Source organism: Podarcis vaucheri (genome assembly GCF_965113315.1).
Source record: "Podarcis vaucheri genome assembly, chromosome: 14".
Lineage (NCBI taxonomy): Eukaryota > Metazoa > Chordata > Lepidosauria > Squamata > Lacertidae > Podarcis > Podarcis vaucheri.
This window is the reverse complement of record NC_138752.1, coordinates 50640341-50662641: the sequence shown is the minus strand read 5'-3', so window position 1 is coordinate 50662641 and position 22301 is coordinate 50640341. Positions and strand designations below refer to the sequence as shown.

Below are 22301 nucleotides of genomic sequence, written 5' to 3'. Positions count from 1 at the left end.
TACTTCGTTCTGGAGGTCCGTTCTTAACTTGAAACAGTTCTTAACCTGAAGCACCACTTTAGCTAATGGGCCTCCCGCTGCCGCTGCACCGCTGCTGCACAATTTCTGTTCTCATCCTGAAGCAAAGTTCTTAACCCGATGTACTATTTCTGGGTTAGGGGAGTCTATAACCTGAAGCGTCTGTAACCCGAGGTACCACTGTATTGTTTTTCTCGCCCTCTGCAGATGTGCCCCGTAACACCCAGGAGAGTGAAAAGAAGAAAACAAAATTCGGCTTATTCCATATGTTGAAGATAAAGAACTAGGCGGAAGAGTGAAGTATCTTTGGAGAGACGGAGAGTCCGTTTGCTGTTGGTGATGGAGTAGCCATTCCGTTTCCGTTTTCTGCTTTAGGAGAGTAAAGGCCATTTGGCCAAAAATAGAAAAGAAAAAAGAAAAGAGGAAGCTGAAGAATCGAACAAGGGGTTTATTCAAAACCTGGAAAGTGGGCAGTCAGGGATGGAGTGTCCCTGGTCCAGATCCTCAAACTGAACAGGCCTTGAAAGCCAACTTGGTGGACTCATTGGCATCATTTGGAGAGCAAATGTGATCATTGGCTGGGGTTTCTCTGTACACTAGTCTGTCTGGAGAATCCCAGTCCAGTCTAGAGCAATTCAGGAACTCTGATTAGGACCAGTTTCTCCCTCCTCTGAACCAAGCGAGTACAGTGGTATCTTGGTTCTCAAACTTAATCCGTTCCAGAAGTCCGTTCCAAAACCAAAGCGTTCCAAAACCAAGGCACGCTTTCCCAGAGAAAGTAATGCAAAACGGATTAATCCGTTCCAGACGTTTAAAAACAACCTCTAAAACAGCAATTTAACATGAATTTTACTACCTAACAAGACTATTGATTCATAAAATGAAAGCAATAAACAATGTACTGCAGTCACACAATCGGTCAATCAATCAATCAGTAGCTGAACTGGGTTCCACACAGTCACAAAACAAAAAAGCTGCAAAAACAAAAAACCCAAATAAATAGCAAAAACAGACAGACCTCAGTGTGGCACTCAAAACAAAAGTGTGGCACTTAATTTGGAAGCGTAACACTCAAAATGGAGCACATTCGGTTTCCAAACTAAGTATGCAAACTGGAGCACTTACCGTATTTTTTGCCCTATAGGACGCACTTTTTCCCCTCCAAAAATGAAGGGGAAATCTGGGTGCGTCCTATGGGGCGAATGCAGGCTTTTGCTGAAGCTTGGAGAGCGAGAGGGGTCGGTGCGCACCAACCCCTCTCACTCTCCAGGCTTCAGGAAGACATCCGCAGCCTAGGCAGCCCTACGGGAGGTCCGGCAGAGATGTCTAGGCTGCGGATAGCAGCCTGCCGCCCGGCGGACAGGGCGTCCTGAAGCAGAGCGCCCCCCTCGCCAGGCAGACATCCGCAGCGTGGGGAGCCTTGACAGAGGTCCCGGCAAGGCTCCCCACGCTGCGGATAGCAGCCTGCCGGCCCGGCAGGGGGGGGCCGCCCTGATGCAGAGCGCCCCTCACGCGGGGCAGACATCGGCCAGCCCCACAAGCTCGGGGGACAGCAGGGAGGCGCAGCGCCGCCATCCCGCTGTTCCGCGGCCTGGTTCTGTTTCCCCGACCTGCTTTTGGGGGGGAAATAAAGGGAAATTTTTTTTCCTTTCTTTCCCCCCCAAAAAAACTAGGTGCGTCCTATGGGACGGAGTGTCCTATGGGGCGAAAAATACGGTACTTCTGGGTTTGGAGTGTTTGAGTTCCAAATTGTTTGAGTACCAAGGTGTTTGAGAACCAAGGTACCACTGTAATTGGGCATGGAGCTGCCAGAAACCTTATGGCTTCCCCAAAGAATTCTGGGAAGTGTAGTTTGTTAAGGGTGCCGAAGGCTCTTAGGAGGCCCCTATTCCCCTCACAGGGCTACAATCAAGAGGATTGGAAAACCACTCGGAGCCAGGTTCACACCACACATTTAAAGCACTATCTTACCTCTTTAAACAGTCGTGGCTTCCCCAAAGGATTATGGGAGCTGTGGGTTTGTTGAGGGGTGCTGAGAGTTCTTGGGAGCCCCCCACCCGCTACATTTCCCAGAGTGGTTCAGCAACGGTCACCATACATTTAAAACACTGTCATAGACCCTTAAATTTTTAATCTTCCCCCAAAGAAATCTGGGCATTGTAGTTTGTTCAGGATGCCGGGAGTCCTTCCCAGAACTACAAGTCCAAGACTTCCCTGGGAAGAGGGAGTCACTCTGGGAATTGTAGCTCTGGGAGGGGCAGTGCCAGATTTACATATAAGCTAAACAAGCTATAGTTTAGGGCCTGCCACTCTCTTGGCCCCCCCCCAAAAAAAATTAAAGGAAAAAAAACCCCTGGATGTACATTACCAAAATATAAGATAAAAAACAAATAAAATAAAACCTACATCCAGCAACAGTGTTTTGTGTTGTGTAGGGTCCTATGATGTAAGTTATGGATCCCGCCTGCTAGCCTGCTATTTCCTAAAATATCACTGGTTTGCTCATTTCTATATATAGGGTGCCTACATTCTGCATGGACTGGTTGCAGGGCAACATGGGGAAATGGCTTGAGATTCCTATTAAGGGTAAGGGTACCATTAGGTCCATAGAATCCTAGAATCATAGAGTTGGAAGAGACCACAAGGGCCATCGAGTCCAACCCCCTGCCAAGCAGGAAACACCATCAGAGCACTCCTGACATATGGTTGTCAAGCCTCTGCTTAAAGACCTCCAAAGTAGGAGATTCCACCACACTCCTTGGCAGCAAATTCCACTGTCGAACAGCTCTTACTGTCAGGAAGTTCTTCCTAATGTTTAGGTGGAATCTTCTTTCTTGTAGTTTGGATCCATTGCTCCGTGTCCGCTTCTCTGGAGCAGCAGAAAACAACCTTTCTCCCTCCTCTATGTGACATCCTTTTATATATTTGAACATGGCTATCATATCACCTCTTAACCTCCTCTTCTCCAGGCTAAACATTCCCAGCTCCCTTAGCCGTCCAGTCGCGGACGACTCTGGGGTTGTGTGCTCATCTTACTCTATAGGGCAAGGGAGCTGGCGTTTGCCCGCAGACAGTTTTTCTGGGTCATGTGGTCAGCATGACTAAGCCGCTTCTGGTGAAACAGAGCAGCGCACGGAAACGCTGTTTACCTTCCCACTGGGGCGGTACCTATTTATCTCCTTGCACTGTGACGTGTTTTCGAACTGCTAGGTTGGCAGGAGCAGGGACCGAGCAATGGGAGCTCACCCCGTCGCGGGGATTCGAACTGCCGACCTTCCAATCAACAAGCCCTAGGCACTGTGGTTTAGACCACAGCGCCACCCGTGTCCCATAAGATACCTATCAGGTCCATAAATTACTATATAGCATATATTCAGCACAAAAAACAGCGACGATTTGTTTTTGACATATAAAAGATACCTATCAGGTCCATAAATTACTATATAGCATATATTCAGCACAAAAAACAGCGACGATTTGTTTTTGACATATAAAAGGCCCCATTACCTTCAGTAGCTTAGGGCCACATCAGACCTAAATCCGGCCCTGGGGAGGGGAATAGAAGCCTCCTGACAACTCTCGGCACCCACAGCAAACCACGCAGTTCCCAGAATTCCTTGAGGCGGGGGAAGCCATGGCTGTTTTAATGCGCTTGTTGGACTAGATGACCTTTGGTGTCCCTTTCAATTCCACAATTCTATGATTCTGTGTGTGGGGAGACCAACTCGCTGCGAACATTTCCTTCTCACCACTAGGTGGCAGCGTAGCTCTCAGCAAGCCGGTTTGCCCAGAGCATCACGGACCACTTGACTTTTCCTTCTTTTCAAAATAAACCTCAGGAAGTTGTATTAAAGACAGAAGGGAGGGGTGGGAAAAACAAATAAGGGAAATGTGTTCTTTTCTTATATGCATATAAAAAAGAATGACAACATCCAAACATGCGCGCCCGTGTAGCTAGCCGGTTGCTCCCGCAATGGGCTTCTTTTTTGCACTTGTTTGTATTAAATCGAGAATGATTTAAACGGTGCCGGTTTATATAACGTGGCTTTGCTTTGGTGGCTCGGGGGAAGAAATGGCCTTTTCCCTCATCGGAATTTCACCTGGTGTTTATACTGGCAGCCAAGGGAGAGGACTTGGGGCAAGTAAATAATATTAATAAAAAAGGGGACAGGCAGATGTTGTTGTTTTTTAAAGTGGGGGACCTTTGATTGTCCGTCTTTCTTTTTAAAAAGTAATTCTGTGGCCAGTTCAGGTACGCTGGTGGGGGTGATGCCCTCATAATCCAGTTAAATATTTTGAATAGGACCACGTACCATTTTTCATGAGAGTGCCAGCTAAGGTTTTCCCTGCCTATTCTTAGCTACAGGATCCTTCTCAAGACCAGGAGTTTGCAGATCTATCCCCCCCCCTTTTTTAGTGAGGTGGGTTGGGAATTGTGCAGAGTTAATTCTCAAAGGCCTATGAAAGGCTCCCATCTCCTTTTGACACCATGCCTTTAAAGTGCTGCGGTACCATTTCAAACAGTCATGGCTCCCCCCGCCCCAGAGAATTCGCCATCAAATTTGTGCGTACAGAAGTTGGGAGGATCATTTCAACCCATTTCTCTGGAAAATATTGTCCCAACAGTTTCTGAAATACTTTATTGTCACTTGTACAACTTGCATACAGTGAGATTACATGAGCACTCCCCCGCTCAGCTCTCTTGGTCTTAATTCCCCTCGTTTACTGACGCACACCCACCAAACCCGAAAGTCAGTTGCCCTGTTGTTATCTTTTCATTCAGCAGCCTAACAGCCTATGGATAGAAGCTGTTCTTTACCCTGTTGGTGCAACTAATCATGCTTCTATATCTTCTGCCAGAAGGCAGGAGATCAAGAAAGTGCCGGCCAGGGTGTGAATCATCCCTGAGAATTTCCCTCATTCTCCTGAGGCAACGTTCTTCTGCAATGTCATCCAGCTTCTCCCCCTGTAAAAAAGGGTTTGGGAGGTTTTTTGTGCTGTAGCTGCAAGGAGGGTCAGAAATTGTTGACTGCCCAACTGCACTTTTGCAACTGGATGGAACCATGGTGGGGTGGGTGGGAGTGGGAATGGTGGACATACCATAAAAACAGACGAGAATATTCAGAAGAGATTCTGCAAAGTGGCCTTATTCTTTGACAGGCATGGGCAACCTCGGCCCTCCAGATGTTTCGGAACTACAACTCCCATGTTCCCTAGCTAACAGGACCAGTGGTCAGGGATGATGGGAATTGTAGTCCCAAAACATCTGGAGGGCCATGGTTGTCTATGCCTGTTCTTTGAGGTAAGACAAGGGAAAATCTGGCATTTTCTCAGAAAAACAACTTTGGGGAAATTTTGACTCGGCAATAATATGATTTATTTGGGACTATTTAATGCCCCACCTCACCGCCGCACACACACACCTTTAAAAAGCTGTGGGAATTGATTGCAAAGTCCTCCAACATTTCTACATTGAAAATAGGGATATCCGGTGCTATTTTTCTAGAAAAAGAGGTTCTGGAGCACACCTCACCATGAATGCCTCCCTTGTTCTCTTATGATGGCAATGGTGCTCACCTGAGAGCTGCTGGAACTGAGTTCTGGTGAGTTCTAGCTGGGGGAAAAAGCCCCGGGGATGTCCAATTCCATACCCTCCAACATTTCTCCAATAAAAATAGAAATGTCCTAAAGAAAAGCATGGAGTTTTCTTGGCAGGGATACTGGAGTGGCTTGCTAGTGGTCACTGGTCCCATCACCTCCTGGCAAATAGAAGGGGAAGAAAAGGAGGCAGTGAGAGATTTTACTTTCTTGGGCTCCATGCTCACTGCGGATGGTGGCAGCAGCCACAAAATTAAAAGACACCTGCTTCTTGGGAGAAAAGTGATGACAAACCTAGACAGCATCTTAAAAAAGCAGAGACATCACCTTGCCAACAAAGGTCCGTATAGTAAAAGCCATGGTTTTCCCAGTAGTGATGTATGGAAGTGAGAGCTGGACCATAAAGAAGGCTGATCACCGAAGAATTGATGCTTTTGAATTTCTGGTGCTGGAGGAGACTCTTGAGAGTCCCATGGGCTGCAAGAAGATCAAACGTATCCATTCTTAAAGAAATCAGCCCTGAGTGCTCACTGGAAGGACAGATCCTGAAGCTGAGGCTCCAATACTTTGGCCACCTCATGAGAACAGAAGACTCCCTGGAAAAGACCCTGATGTTGGGAAAGATGGAGGGCACAAGGAGAAGGGGATGACAGAGGACAAGATGGTTGGACAGTGTTCTCAACGCTACCAACATGAGTGTGACCAAGAGGCAGTGGAAGACAGGAGTGCCTGGCGTGCTCTGGTCCATGTGGTCACGAGTCGGACACGACTAAACGACTAAACAACAACAAAGGAAAAGCAGGACATTTTGAGATCAGATCAGAAACTGGGATGGCTTCTTAAATCTGGGACTGTCCCTGGAAAATAGGGTCTGTGGTCCAGCCAGCCATGTTGGGAGATGGGGTTCCAGCACTGAGATAGACCCAACCAGAAGAGTTAGCAAGGACTATGTGCTTAGGCTTTGGCACATCAAGAGATGACATGGGGCATCATCTATGTGGTTGGCACACAACACAAAGCCTCCAGCCTCCAGGCCTTGCAGGATCAGACCAAGGGCTCATCTAGTCCAGCATCCTGTTCTCACAGTGGCCAACCAGATGCCCACTGTGGAAAGCCTGCCAGCAAGACCTGGGTGCAATAATGCTGTCCACACTTGGGAATCCTAGCAACTTTTATTCAGAGGCATAGCAGAGGAAGAACATTGAACCATCACAGCCATTGATAGTCTTCTCCAGGCTAAGGGTGTTCTCTGCTGTCTCAACCCTGCAATGAAGTAGAGAAGCAACTTGGCCAATGATGCAAAGGTGTTTGTCCTGGCGAGGTTGTGGCAGGAGAAGGCCTTGATCCGCTGCGCGATGTTCCTGGGAAGTTTCGTAGACCCTCCAGACAGCAGCTCAGGACTGATGTGAGTCTGAAACTGACAAGGCTTAACTGGGCGTCTCATCTTGAAACTCCCGATTTCTGGGCCGGTTGGAGGAGCTTACTGGATGCATATCAAAGCCTTCACGCAAATTGTGGCGGCATGATGGAGGTCTAGAGTGAAAGTGATAAGACCCATATCAAGGGAATAACTTAATTAACCGGTCTTGATCAAAGAACTGCATGGATTCAATAGCCCAGTTTCGAGAGCTAAATGAGGACATTTAAAGAAACTCTACTTGACTGCATTATCAATTTTCCTGGCCAAAGAGCTTTGAAGTAGAATTAAGCAGGGACAGAAAATTGTCCCTCCCCCACCCCAGCTCCCTCGGCTGCCAAGTGGCTCTGTGTTTCACTAGCAAAGGGATACTTGAGATCATCAGAGGCACAATTCAATGGGCAAACAGATTTCTTGCGCAGCCTCACCAAGATGGACCACGAAAGCCAGGAGTCTCTTATCATCGTTTGTCACCAAAGAGAACCAATGTTTATAGCAAGCCATCCACCTGGGCACCTGCGAAAGTCATATGTGCTCATCCCAGGCGAGTTGCTAATTGCAAGGGAGCATTGGCACCAATGCTGGAAGGATTCATGGATTCAGAAGGACCAGTCCTTGGCAAATCCACTTAGGAGCAAAAGAAACTCCCTTGTACAAAGACAGACACTTGTTCTGGCAAGCTTAGTACTGCCTGCCTGCCTTGTTTCAGGGCTGCATGGAGATGCCAGAAGTTGAATCTGGGATCTTTGGCAAATGGAGCATGTGGTCTGCCATTGAGCTAGGCAAAGATCTCTGGCTGCAGGACTTGGAAAGATGGGTAACTCGGGTTGCGGCGCTCACCTCCCTTTCAGGCCAAGGGAGCCGGCGTTTGTCCACAGACAGCTTTTTCGGGTCATGTGGCCAGCATGGCTAAACAACTTCTGGTGCAACAGAACACCGTGATGGAAACCAGAGCGCACGGAAACACTGTTTTCCTTCCCGCCATAGCGGTACCTATTTATCTACTTGCACTGGTGTGCTTTCAAACTGCTAGGTTGGCAGGAGCTGGGACCAAGCAACGGGAGTTCACCCCATCGTGGGGATTCGAACTGCCAACCTTCCGATCAGCAAGCCCAAGAAGCTCGGTGGTTTAGACCAGGCTTCCTCAACCTCAGCCCTCCAGATGTTTTTGGACTACAACTCCCATGATCCCTAGCTAGCAGGACCAGTGGTCCGGGATGATGGGAATTGTAGTCTGAAAACATCTGGAGGGCCGAGGTTGAGGAAGCTTGGTTTAGACCACAGAGCCACTCGCGTCCCTACTTGGAAAGAGACTTGCTATGTAAGTAGACCAGCCTTCTTCGGCCTAATGCTATTGACCTGATGTTGTGGAGCTCCAACTGTCACCAGTCCCTGAGGTCAGGGATGATGGGACTTGTAGTCCAAAACGTCAAGAGGGCCCGAAGCTGGGGAAGGTTGGAAGAGGCAGTTCTGAGTTAGCCGGATGAACGATCTGACACGGCTAGAAGCAGCGTCCTTTGCACAAACAGTGGGATCCTATTCCGCTGCTTCCTAAGCTGTATGTTCTTGGACCTATTAATTGCTCGTGAACTTTCTTTTTTTTATAAATTTTTTTTATTGGTTTTACAAAATTTTTTAAAACAAACAAACATATAAAAAGACATACAAACACGTATAGTTTCATAACCTTTTTTCCATAAACCTCTTTTCTCAGACTCCCCCGTACCTCCCCTTTCTGCATCCCAATGTCCAAATTTTTTTAGCAACTTCTAAATATTTCTGTCCAACCTCTGTCGTCTTAATCTTTTCTTTAATCTAGTCTTATATCGCTGTAACCCTTTCTTTCTCAAAACCTCGACATTCTAGCATTCATCAAGTTTATAATAGTCCTTGAGATAAATTTTAAATTTCTTCCATTCTTCTTCCGCCGTCTCTTTTCCCTGATCACGGATTCTGCCAGTCATCTCGGCCAGTGTCATATAGTCCATCACTTTCATCTGCCATTCTTCCAGGGTGGGTAAATCTTGTGTCTTCCAATACTTTGCAATAAGTATTCTTGCTGCTGTTGTTGCATACATAAAAAAAGTTCTATCTTTCTTTGGCACCAGTTGGCCGACAATGCCCAAGAGAAAGGCCTCTGGTTTCTTAAGAAAAGTACATTTGAGTACCTTTTTCATTTCATTATATATCATTTCCCAGAAAGCCTTAATCTTCGGGCATGTCCACCAAAGATGGTAAAAAGTACCTTCAGTTTCTTTTTAATTGCTCGTGAACTTTCCACCATCATCTCAGCAGCTGAGCTTGGGGGTCTAGGTGAGGGGCTCATGTCAGTCAGCTGAAACCAGAGCCAAGCAGAACCAACGGGAATGGAAGTTTGCAAAATCTGCAGGATGCCTTTTCTCCACACAGCACATTGTTAAACGCTCAGCCAGGAGGCAGTGATGGCCGCCAATCTAGATGGCTTTAAAAGAGGATTTGACAAATTCATAGAAGAGAAGAATATCAAGGTCTGCCCGAGTTGCTGGAAACCACAGAAGAGGAGAGTATGCTTTTGCTATATTTATTTATTCATTCATTCTGCGAACCGCCCTGAGACCCCCTGGTATAGGGCGGTATATACATTCAATAAATAATAAATAATAATCTGGTTCACCACTGTGAGGACAGGGTGTTGGGCTGGATGGGTCACTGGCCTGACCCAGCAGGGTGTGATGGCCTAGGACTTGGGCTCAGGCTTGGAACCAGAGGCGTCTCAGTCCACACCGGATCCTTTGCCTCAGGTGGCATCTGGACCTAGATCCTGAAGAGTCCCAGTCTACACAGGTTCCCCTGCAACAAGCACCACCCGTGCCAAGTCAGGGGCCTGAGCCTGCCCTCGCTCCAGATGTGGGGGTGACCTCGTTGCCTTCAGCTGGGCCATCACTTACAGCTGCTCCACTACCGGTTGGGTCAGGGGAGGCTGAGGCGGCCTCTGGGTCTAGTAACCCACCGACGTCTCCTGAGCAGCAGAGACTGAGGTCTGAGAGAAGGAGAGACCTGAGTACTTGCAGGAGGAGTGCTCGCCTTCGGGCGAGACAGGGAGGTGAGTCACCGGGGGATGAGGACCAGCTGTTACCTCGACAAAGATAAAAGGCTGTCGGACCCTGCCCCAGTTTGTGGGAGCAACATTGCGGTATGCTAGAACCTTGCCTGAGACCCTGTGCCTGACCTTGCCTGGTTTCCTGCCTTGTGTCCTGCCTCGGCCCTGTTGGACTCTCTCCTCGCGGAACCCTTGGATTCAGGACCGGACCTGGACTGCATTGCTCAGGTTAACCCCCAGGCCCAGAACACAGGTTCTCCTTATCTTCTTATGTTCTGGCCTAGCCTGCAGTTCTCTCCCTGTGCTGCCCTTTAATCTGACACATCATTCCAAACCATCGTCTGGGTTCCCACAGATGATGTAGACCATGGCTTGGGCTTCGAAACCAGACGCGCAGCCGTACCTCCCGGTCCTTCTGCAACGGTTGAACTTGCAGTTTCCATTGGCGATTTGGAGAGTGAAAGGGTCAGGGGGCAACTCTCCCTCTCTCTCCTCCCCACCCCACCCCCCAAGTTGTATTTTCCTGCTGCCATTCTGAAGGTGATAATATAATTCACGTCGGAAGAGTTAGTGGGCTGAAAATGAATTGGTGGAATCAATCCAGAGGGTATAAATGAATTAGCATGTAAATGAGGACACTTGCTCTACATACTTTCATATCGCCTGCAGCTGTAAATAATTCCAGGGATGGAATCAAACACTGCAAACAACTTCATTTTGATGCTCTACTCCCCCTCCCTCCCATCCTCTCCATCTTCCACTCTGGAGTACTTGCAGCTGCAGGCACTGGATTCTACCTTCCGTGAGGGGGGGGGGGAGGCTGGCAGAGAGATTTGTCTCATGTGGATTAAAGGGGGATCCGTTTCTCACATTTTCCCATATCCCCCTTCCTGCCTGATCACACATATTTTTTACAAAACGGGCCTGCTAATCATTTGGTTTTTTAGTTTTTGTTTCTTTTTTGCATTCCTGCTTAGCACACGTACAGTGGCACCTCTGGTTAAGAACTTAATTCGTTCTGGAGGTCCGTTCTTAACCTGAAACTGTTCTTAACCTGAAGCACCACTTTAGCTAATGGGGTCTCCCACTGCTGCCGAGCCGCCGCCACACAATTTCTGTTCTCATCCTGAAGCAAAGTTCTTAACCCGAGGTAATATTTCTGGGCTAGCGGAGTCTGTAACCTGAAGTGTTGTAATCCAAGGTACCACTGTATTAAGTCATCCAAACGGGTCAGGGGAGTGTCTTGCTAGCAACCCAGTCAGATGGGCGGGGTACAAATAATTAAATTATTATTATTATTATTATTATTATTATTATTATTATTATTATTATTATTATTATTAATATTATTATTATTAGCACCCTAGGCAGTGATCATAATCTCCCCCTGAAGTGTGGAAATCCTTTAGACATAGATGGGCAAGTATCTAAGAACTGCCATTTGCACAGGGTTACAGTATCTGGTGGTTAATTTCTAAAGCAGGAGTGATGAACCTGTGGCCCCACAGATACATATTTTTATTTGTAAAAATATCTTTATACCACGATTTATTTATTTTTTTAAAAAAGAGTGGTGCACAATTTTATGTACATACAATCAGTACTTTTCCCCCCTAGGGGGACACAGGGGTACGCATACCCCTAAACATTTTGTGAATCTATGCTTGGCCTCATTGAGGAGCAGTATTTCAATATGTGTAGGAAAATGAGAGTACCCCGAACCTTTTTTTAAAAAAAGAAAAAAAGCACTGCATAGAATGAAAACAATATAAATATGTTAAAATCAGAAATCAGCTAGCTAGTTTGCTAAGATGCCTTCCTCCTGCCTGCATAGGCCTGATGGAATAGAAAAGTTTTCAGCAGGCATTTAAAAGTTAAAGCAGCACATTCTGAATCTCTCTTGGCAGAGCATTCCCCAAGATGGAGAGGCCGGTTCCTTGTTGTCCTCAAATGAGCCTTGCCGACTCGGGAATGACCAGTGGTGCCTCTGGGGGTTTTCTCAGTGATCAAGCTGAAATAGAAGGGTTCCTACAATTCTGTGGTTCTAAGTTGTTCTGTTTGGCCAACTCCCATAAGCCCCAGCCAGCGTGACCAACAGGAAGGGTGATGGGAGGTGTAGTCTATTAGCATTTAGAGAGCCACACATTGCCCATCCCTGTTATAAAGAGGTGGTGGAATACAAGGTTGCTTATGAGCTACACCCTTTGAATGGCCCATCCGGCCATCTAATCCCAGATAACAAAATTATTGTGCCGATTCTGTGATTGGGGGCAGAGGGGAGACACTTCATAGGCTTACAGATAAAGGTAAAGGGACCCCTGACCATTAGGTCCAGTCGTGGCCGACTCTGGGGTTGCGGCGCTCATCTCGCTTTACTGACCGAGGGAGCCGGCGTAGCTTCTGGGTCATGTGGCCAGCATGACTAAGCCGCTCCGGCGAACCAGAGCAGCACACGGAAACGCCATTTACCTTCCTGCCGGAGCACTACCTATTTATCTACTTGCACTTTGAGGTGCTTTTGAACTGCTAGGTTGGCAGGAGCTGGGACTGAACAACGGGAGCTCACCCCGTTGTGGGGATTCGAACCGCCAACCTTCCGATCAGCAAGTCCTAGGCTCTGTGGTTTAACCCACAGCGCCACCTGTATTACAGGTATAGTCTTCTTTATTATTACACCGTATTATCCTGCGCGGAGCCTTGGCACAAATGTATGCGGTGATGACTATGAGCTTATGAAGGTGCCTTACTCTGAGCCAGGCCATTGAGGAACCCTCTGCATGCCAGGCATAAGAGCAATGATCCCTCTTGTTTATTTGGGCTGTGGGTGCAGTGAGGAAGAATCTGAAGAGACCAGCTTGGAGCAAGAAGACATCTAAAACGTGGTAGCAAGCTGCTTTTATGAGCATCCGGTATCTCTCGCTTGGACTACTGCAATGCGCTCTATGTGGGGCTGCCTTTGAAGGTGACCCGGAAACTACAACTAATCCAGAATGCTGCAGCTACTGGTGACTGGGGGCAGCCCCCGAGACCACATAACACCAATCTTGAAAGACCTACACTGGCTCCCAGTACGTTTCCAAGCACAATTCAAAGTGTTGGTGCTGACCTTGAAAGCCCTAATTGGCCTTGGTCCGGTATACCTGAAGGAGCGTCTCCACCCCCATTGTTCTGCCCAGACACTGAGGTCCAGCACCGAGGGCCTTCTGGCGGTTCCCTCCCTGTGAGAAACCAAGTTACAGGGAACCAGGCAGAGGGCCTTCTTGGTAGTGGCACCCACCCTTTGGAACACCCTCCCACCAGATGTCAAAGAGAACAACAACTACCAGACTTTTAGAAGACATCTGAAGGCAGCCCTGTTTAGGGAAGCTTTTAGTGTTTAATAGACTACTGTATTTTAATATTCTGTTGGAAGCCTCCCAGAGTGGCTGGGGAAACCCAGCCAGATGGGCAGGGTATAAATAAATTATTATTATTATTATTATTATTATTATTATTATTATTATTATTATAACAGCACAGTAGTAGATGGGGAGGAAAAAGAGGCAAGAGCTTCAGGACCCAGGACAGCTCCAAGTTTGCATAGATGTTGTTCCAGCAAGAGATGGAAGTCAAGCAAGCCTTTGTATCCTGAGGCAGGTCCAGTGACTGTCTAAGCCCTACCCCTCTGTTGAGAGCGGACAGGAGCCTGAAGGAGCAGCCCACTGTCCTGAATTCTTACTCTTATTTGACACTCAATAGTCTCTAGCTGTGTCTCTTCAGGGCTGGAGTTGTAGGGAAGACGATGCCTCCTTAATCCATATAGAGAAGCCAGCCAGACTGGCAGTTGAATCTTACATCTGGTAACTGAGGAGTCACTGGTGACTGAAGGCTGCAAAACAAGCCACACAATACCCTCAGTCCTTTCCTCCACCGCCACACTGTTCCTCAGCATCTACAGCCCGAGAAAGCTTCCTCACCTTGTCTAATGGTAGTGCTGGCCCTGGGGAGGGGGAAATATGTTACAATATAGAAGCAATGCAGCCGCGAGCTGGTAGCTTGAAAGCAAAACATAATGGGAATGTTGGGACTGTTCCGTGGGAAACAGAGGGACAGTCTATTCACAGTGCGAAGCACCGGAATTAGCTCAGAGTGTAATATGAGCTGTTCAGGAAGTACAGTAGGTGGAGTTTACTCTCTCGGCTGCTGGAGTTTGAAGAGAGCAGACATGTTTTCTGTAACGCTGCAAAGACAGAAATAAAGGCATGTAAATACGTTTCTGTCTATCTCTTTCCCCAGCCCCTGGGGGGGCAGGAAAGAGTGGTGTGTTCTTCTCACGCTGAGAAGGATCGCCGATCGCGACCTAGCCTGTATCCTGCTGGGGAATGCAGACAGGGAGGTCAACCGGAGATCAAGCCGGGTGCCTGGAGAGTGGCCAGTTTCTCCTGATAAAGGCTTGATTCCCAACAAAATAAACAAACCAAGCAGGAGAGCTTATGGTTTGTTGAACAAGCCTATGGCTTCTTCACGTCGTGTGCAAATGAAACTAGGTATGAGCATTTGCGAGGGGCTCATGTTTCCCTTTTGAGGATGCCCTACCCGACTCAAAGTCCGAGAGCAGATAGGCCCTGACACCCGCTGGAGGTTTGATTCTGAATACTCGCAACCGTCTCCCCTCAACTGCCCTGCCTTTCCGCTCTCCTTCATCTTGGCTTTCTCACTTTGACACTGACGGATTGTTGTCTCGCCTCCTTCATCAGGCTGGCGTTTTGGGTTCCACGCAAACTCGATCTCCCAGGTGGACTGGAATCGCTGATTAAGACAGATTGAGTCGAAGCAAGTCCATTAAATTGTTAATAAAGGATATTACACCCCTGCCTTAATCGCCAGCGAGGCTGACACCTTATAAAAGTACATTAGGGCCTAATCCAATTGCCAGCCCCGCTATCCGAGGCGCCTCCTCCCCACCCCAAATTGAAATTATATCATATTCCTCATTTCTTAAATTAAAAAGCTAAAACCTTTTAGTTTGTTCTCATATGCTTGTGTAAAACTTAATCAGAGGCTTTAACAACGTTATTCACCCCTCCCCAAGATGGGCCATTTCAGCTCTCATTTATTTACAAGGGAGAACTTCCTGGTAGGCGAAGTGATTCAATTTGCGGGCGGATACATCAAGCACTTAAGGATTTCGCTCGGGATTGATTGATTATTTATCGTGTTATCTTGCCTGAAGATGTCTGATATGGCTTTCCTCTTGCTGTCTCTTTTTCCACCTAATGCTCTGCTTCTTCGTAGTTTTCTCCCTGCCAAGAGCTCCGGGGCCTTTTTTCTTCTCTGTGGCAGCAGGAAAAAGCTGTCGGGAAACCCAGCATTCCTCAGCCCGTGTGGGAACGGAGACCCTGGCCTGCCATAGCACATCAGTTTAATGACTGAGCGCATTGGCTGCATCCCTGGCAGTTTGAAGCACAGGGATACTATTCCGTATTTATGTATTGAATTTACAGCCCAATTTTTCCCTGCAAGGAGTGTACGTGTCTCTCCCTTGCTCCTCATTTTGTCCCCAAAACAACCCTGTGAAGGGAGGTCCATTGCAAATCCTGAGGCGCCAGGCGAAAAAGTGTCTCCTCAACAAGGCATTTGGTTGGTTGACATTCTATGACTTCTTAAATGTGTTTGTTTTGCTTTTGTTTTACAGTGGTACCTTGGGTTACATACGCTTCAGGTTACATATGCTTCAGGTTACACACTCCGCTAACCCAGAAATAGTACCTTGGGTTAAGAACTTTGCTTCAGGATGAGAACAGAAATCGGGCTCCGGCGGCGCGGCAGCAGCAGGAGGCCCCATTAGCTAAAGTGGTACCTCAGGTTAATAACAGTTTCAGGTTAAGAGCAGACCTCCAGAACGAATTAAGTATTTAACCCGAGGTACCACTGTATTATGTATTTTGTGCTCTCCTTTTGTGAGATCTTCGGATGAGGGCGGTGTGCAGATTTAATAAATAATAATAATAATAGGTTAGGCCAAGAGGCAGTCACTACTTTCAAGCTCACTTACATGGCTGAGTGTGAGATTCGAACCCTGATCTCCAGGGTACTACTCTGACAATCTAACCACTGCACCAAGCTGTCTCTCAAGATGACCATGAGGAGGTCACTAGGCTGTCTCTTGTAGGGATGGACCTGTGGACTTCTGGGTCTTTGTGGACTCCAGCTCCCATCACCCCTGACCATTGGACATGCTGGCTGAGGGAGATGGAAGTCTGATAGCATTCAGAGGGCCCCAGGTTGGTCATTCCTGCTGTATGTCCAGCCACCTTAAAGCACGGATGAATTCAACACCACATTTAGACTATCTAAGTATTAAATAACACTGCCATAGAACCATACATATTTCTTTGGTGATGTCTCCAGATTTCCCTTCCACACAGACCCCCTTCTCTTCTTTTTCTTTTTAGCTTTGGGGACCCACTCTGTGCTAATAGCCGTTCCATATTTCTAATTAAAGATGCGCTTAAAAAAAAAAAAGCCACAGCAAATGTTGCCAGCTGCAGAGAGACCCGACGATTAATCAAATTCATTCAGCAGAATGCAAGAGAACTGGGAAGAGACCAGCTTCTTCCAACAGAGATGTCAAGCAAAACATTTGGGCACCAGAACTCTGTGGCGCAGTGGAGCCAAATGGATGGTTAATGCCGTTCTGGTTGGGGAAACGGTAGCCAAACTAAATGCGCCAGGCGGAGGTCAAAACGGCAAGCCCGGGCTCGTGGTGGAGGGCCTGTTTGGCATGCACAGGGTCCCGAGTTCAAATCCTGAAATTCCCAGGTAGGGCTGGGAATGACCCTTGCCTGACTCCCAACTCTAGAATTCTATGCTACTGTGCAATGCTAGAGAGATGCTGTCAGTCAGTGCAGACAGCACTGGGATAGATGAACCACTGATCTGATTTGGTGCAAGGCCGATTCCTCTGTTTCTCACATCATTTCCCTCCACCTGTCCCGATTTGACTGGGACAGCCCAGAATTACAGAAGCCGTTATGGCTTCCGATTGGATCCCTGAACGTCCTGTTTCTTGGTCCTGCACTCTATCGTGGGAGTCAGTTGGCCTGTCGACCTGTCAATCCTATGATTTTGGGGAACATCACCAGCTTATCTCTGTTCCATCTTAAAAAGTAGAGCCATAACCTTGCCAACAAAGGTCCATATAGTAAAAGCCATGGTTTTCCCAGTAGTGATGTATGGAAGTGAGAGCTGGACCATAAAGAAGGCTGGTCGCCAAAGAATGGATGCTTTTGAATTGTGGTGCCGGAGGAGACTCTTGAGAGTCCCATGGACTGCAAGAAGATCAAACCGATCCATTCTTAAGGAAATCAGCCCTGAGTGCTCACTGGAAGGACAGATCCTGAAGGCTCCAATACTTTGGCCACCTCATGAGAAGAGAAGACTCCCTGGAAAAGGCCCTGATGTTGGGAAAGATGGAGGGCACAAGGAGAAGGGGACGACAGAGGACGAGATGGTTGGACAGTGTTCTCAAAGCTACCAGCATGAGTTTGACCAAACTGCGGGAGGCAGTGGAAGACAGGAGTGCCTGACGTGCTCTGGTCCATGGGGTCACGAAGAGTCAGACACGACTAAATGACTAAACAACAACATCTCTGTTCCTGGTGAAATGTGGTTGCTTTTCCTGTTTCCTTCCAGAAACACGGAATGCAAACAAAAGCAAATCATCAATATTTATTAATTTGCCATTATACGGGAATGCGAGTGAAAAGAAAATTATCCCCTGGCCTCTGATTTGTTGACGGCTGCTAAAATTGCAATCACAGGCGACGCGACGCGTTAAAAATACCTTCTGTAAAAGAGTGGATTACTAAGGTTTAGCATGCTGCTCAGAACTGACAGAATTTGGGGAGTTGAGAGACGGGAGACAAAAGGCGGCTGGGGGGGGGAATGTTAATAAGAGGCATCCATTTATTGACTTGTGGAGGCCTCTGCACAACATTTGCTATCAATATTTAGCAGTGGCATAAATAGTTGTGCTTTCAGTTCCATAACTCCGACTCCAGTCCATTTTGATTCCTTGCGATTGTAATGGAAAGCGGGGGTGGCAATTGTAAAGACAGGCATAACCTCCCCTCCCCATCTCTTCGTTTTGCATATATTTTGCATACATGCCCACACATAAGGAGCAATCCGACCTGACAGTTATGCCAGGGAGCTGGGTAGACTCTGTTTTCCAAACCTGCTTGACTCAAGAGAGGAAAGATAAACCACGTGACCAGAAAACCAGGAAGCGGCGCTGAAAAGAGAAGCCACACCCCAAACAGTCGTGGGAATGCCCGCCCCCAAGGCCAACCAATCAGGGATTGTAGTGGTGCCCACATGCCAACCAGGCATAGAGCCAATGATGATGATAATTAATATATTGATCGCCTTCCAAACCACTGTCTCAAATTGATATGAGAACCATATTGAAATATCTCACAGAAGATGAAGCAAGCTTGTTTTCTCTTGCTTTGGAAAGTTGGACTCTAGCCAATGTCTTCAAGTTGCATATATTTCCGAGCACAATTCAAAATGTTGGTGCTGACCTTTAAAGCCCTAAACGGCCTCAGCCCAGTAGACCTGAAGGAGCGTCTCCACCCCCATCATTCTGCCTGGACACTGAGGTCCAGCGCCAAGGGCCTTCTGGCAGTTCCCTCTTTGTGAGAAGCCAAGTTACAGGGAACCAGGCAGAGGGCCTTCTTGGTAGTGGTGCCCTTCCTATGGAACAGAGATGTCAAGGAAATAAACAACTATCTGACTTTTAGAAGACATCTGAAGGCAGCCCTGTTTAGGGAAGTTTTTAATGTTTGATCTTCCATTGTGTTTTTAATACTCTGTTGGGAGCCACCCAGAAATTCCAGCTAAAAATCAGGAAGAACTTTCTGACAGAGCTCTTTAATTCAGTTTGCCACATTTCACCATCATTGTGTGTAGATTCTTTGGTGCACCATCCTCCGTCCATTTCTGCAAGTAGCTTTGCCTGACATTCACCATTTTGCATGCACCTTCCCCTAATATATGGCATTTTGTGCACACCATTTACACCATGATACACATTTACGTGTAGTAAGTTTGGTAGACATATTTTGGTTGGGGAACCACACTGCAAAACTCTGGGAAACATACATTTTGAAGGACAGCTGTGTTTTGGTCCGCATTCTTTTGCACAGCCCCGATATCTGAGCTGCGAGAGAGAGACTGCGTTTTGTCAAGGGTTCAGCTTCCTTGGAATGGGGGTCAGTGGAGACTGGTGTGTCTCTCCCATGATGCTTCCATGAAAATGTCAGGGAAAGAACAATATTGTTGATATATTGCCCCAAATTTCAAGTTGTGTACACGTGTAAATAAAACTATATATCTTTATGGATATATGGTTTTGCTTACACATATACACATCACTGGGGAAGACAGGCAAACTAATGCCTGTGTACTGGATGAAGCAAAGATACCAGTGTTGAAGCAATGATTCTTCAACATCAGCTTTGTTGGACTGGTCATGTTGTGTGGATGCCTGATGATTGTCTTCCAAAGCAACTACTGTATTCCAAACTTTAAAATGGAAAGTGTAATGCTGTTGGTCAACAAAAGAGGTTCAAAGACTATATCAAGGCAAATCTTAAAAAATGTAGTATAAACACCGACAACTGGGAAACACTTGCCTGCAAGCACTCCAATTGGAGAACAGCCTTTACCAAAGGTGTCATGGACTTTGAAGACGCTCGAACTCAGGACGCAAGGGAGGAACGTGCTAAGAGGAAGGTACGCTTGGGAAATCCACACCGTGATCAACTCCCGCTTGGAAACCAGTGTCCCCACTGTGGAAGGACGTGTCGGTCCAGAATTGGCCTCCACAGTCACTTACGGACTCTTTGTTAAAACTGTGTTTATGGAACACAATCTTACTCGGCTACGAGTGATCGCCAAAGAAGAATATACAACTTGAAATTTGGGGCAGTGCACCAGCAATATCAGTCTTCCTTGACATTTTCATGGGGAGATCATGGGGCAGTGGAAGCAGGCATGGGCAGAAAGGGTGAGGGAGTAGTGACATTGTCCAATGACATTCGTTGTTGGGCCACATCACTCTCACCTCCGTGGATGGCATTTACAGTGGTACCTTTGTTCCCGAACGGCTCAGCTCCCCAGCAAATTGTTCCCGAACGCTGCAAACCCGGAAGTAAGTGTTCCGGTTTGCGAACGTTTTTTGGAAGCCGAACTTCCGACACAGCTTCTGATTGAGTGCAGGAAGCTTCTGCAGTCAATCGAAAGCCACACCTTGGTTTTCAAACTGTTCCGGGAGGCGAACGGACTCTGGGAACAGATTAAGTTCGAGAACCAAGATACCACTGTACCATGACTTGCTACAGTGCTTGCTACACCAGTTCAATAGGTTTGAGACATCTTCAGCACCCCTAAGGTTTGTTGGCACAGGGCTGAGCCAATGTTGTGATCAGGAAAACTGACACAATATTCACTACGTCTGAACGCACCCCTCAGGACCCGGGGCCTCTGTTTCATTCCCAGCCAGATGGGTGGGGTATAAATAATGAAATCATCATCATTATTATTAATACCATGACTTCACAGCACAATAGAATCACAAAGTTGGAAGGGACACAAGAGTCATCTAGTCCAATTTCCTGTGGGACGCGGGTGGCACTGTGGTCTAAACCACTAGGCCTCTTGGGCTTGCTGATCAGAAGGTCGGTGGTTCGAATCCCCATGACGGGGTGAGCTCCCGTTGCTCAGTCCCAGCTCCTGCCCATCTAGCAGTTCGAAAGCACGTCAAAGTGCAAGTAGATAAATAGGTACCGCTCTGGCGGGAAGGTAAACAACGTTTCCGTGCGCTACTCTGATTCGCCAGAAGCGGCTTAGTCATGCTGGCCACATGACCTGGAAAAACTGTCTGTGGACAAACATCTATAGGCTACCTTGGCCTATAGAGTGAGATGAGTGCACAACCCCCGAGTCATCTGCTACTGGACCTAATGGTCAGGGGTCCCTTTAAAGGTAAAGGGACCCCTGACCATTAGGTCCAGTCATGGCCGACTCTGGGGTTGTGGCGCTCATCCCATTTTATTGGCCGAGGGAGCCGGCGTACAGCTTCCGGTTCAAGTGGCCATCATGACTAAGCCGCTTCTGGCGAACCAGAGAAGCACGGAAACGCCGTTTACCTTCCTGCCGGAGCGGTACTTATTTATCTATTTGCACTTTGATGTGCTTTCAAACTGCTAGGTTGGCAGGAGCTGGGATGGAACAATGGGAGCTCACCCCGTCGCGGGGATTCAAACCGCCGACCTTCTGATCGGCAAGTCCTAGGCTCTGTGGTTTAACCCACAGCACCACCCGTTTCCCTAGTGGTACCTTTACCTATTGCAATGCTTGAGCTCCCTTTCCAACCCTTACCAGCAGGTAAAGGGCCAGCAGTTCTGATGTTGTCTCTAAATATGGAAAGGAGGCACAAAGTTCTCTCTCTCTTTTTGGAGTGGCGCTGGCGACAGAGGAGTTTTGCGCAAAACCATATGCCCGAGCGTCGAAGCAAACCGCAAACAGGCCAGCGACGGCGGCAAGGCTGGTGCGTGGGTGGGGAGGGAAGTGTTCATAAACGAAGCCGCGGAACCCAACAAGGGGGGGCGGGAGCGCTCAGCAAGGTATGCCAGTTGGTATTTTGATTTTTTACAAAAGCAATATTGTGACGGCTCGGCTCACACTTCCTTTGGAGACGCTCGGCGGGTTAACGACATCGTGGAAGATGCACAATTTGAGGAGGAGGCTGGAGGAGTTGGGGAGGGGAGTTTGGCAGAGAAGCCCAAGAAGAATATCCTCAGGGGCAGACATAATTCTCCTGGAAAAGGGGCCACAGCCGGACACCTTTGTTACCTTAATGAACCATATTTAGAGGGCCGTTAGCCAAAACTTGCCTGACTAGTCCAACAATTTGAATCCTTCCTTCGATTTTAACACTTGCTGGATCCAGGAATTATAAGGGCTACTCCTTGCAAAACTCATAGCCGTTTTATTAGGGTTGCCATATTTGAAAATTTGGTAAAGTTGATGAGCATTTTTTGTTTGGTTTTGCACAAAGTTCTTGATCATTTTTGCAAAATCTCAAAAGAAAATGAAGTTTTAAAGCTATTTTTAATTTTAATGAAATTCGCCAAAATCTAG

At 47.4% G+C, this 22301-nt stretch overlaps 1 protein-coding gene and 1 long non-coding RNA gene across 3 annotated transcripts in view; one reads left to right on the top strand and one right to left on the bottom strand.

The window, feature by feature from the left end:
* MICALL2 (MICAL like 2) overlaps nt 1-363 on the top strand; it is a 49004-nt gene extending 48641 nt beyond the window's left edge. For both annotated transcript variants that reach the window (XM_082199710.1, XM_082199709.1), the window contains exon 17: nt 226-363. In XM_082199710.1, coding sequence (XP_082055836.1) covers nt 226-305 — 80 coding nt within the window. In that variant the 3' untranslated portion in view covers nt 306-363. The remainder of the gene's footprint in view (nt 1-225) is intronic.
* Nucleotides 364-1003: 640 nt separating this feature from the next.
* The window catches only part of LOC309519152, a 313729-nt gene continuing 292431 nt past the window's right edge, over nt 1004-22301 (bottom strand). Inside the window, exons 2-3 of the long non-coding RNA XR_014213692.1 lie at nt 1734-2371; nt 1004-1138 (exon numbers count right to left, since the gene is read on the bottom strand). This is a non-coding gene — a long non-coding RNA (uncharacterized lncRNA). The remainder of the gene's footprint in view (nt 1139-1733; nt 2372-22301) is intronic.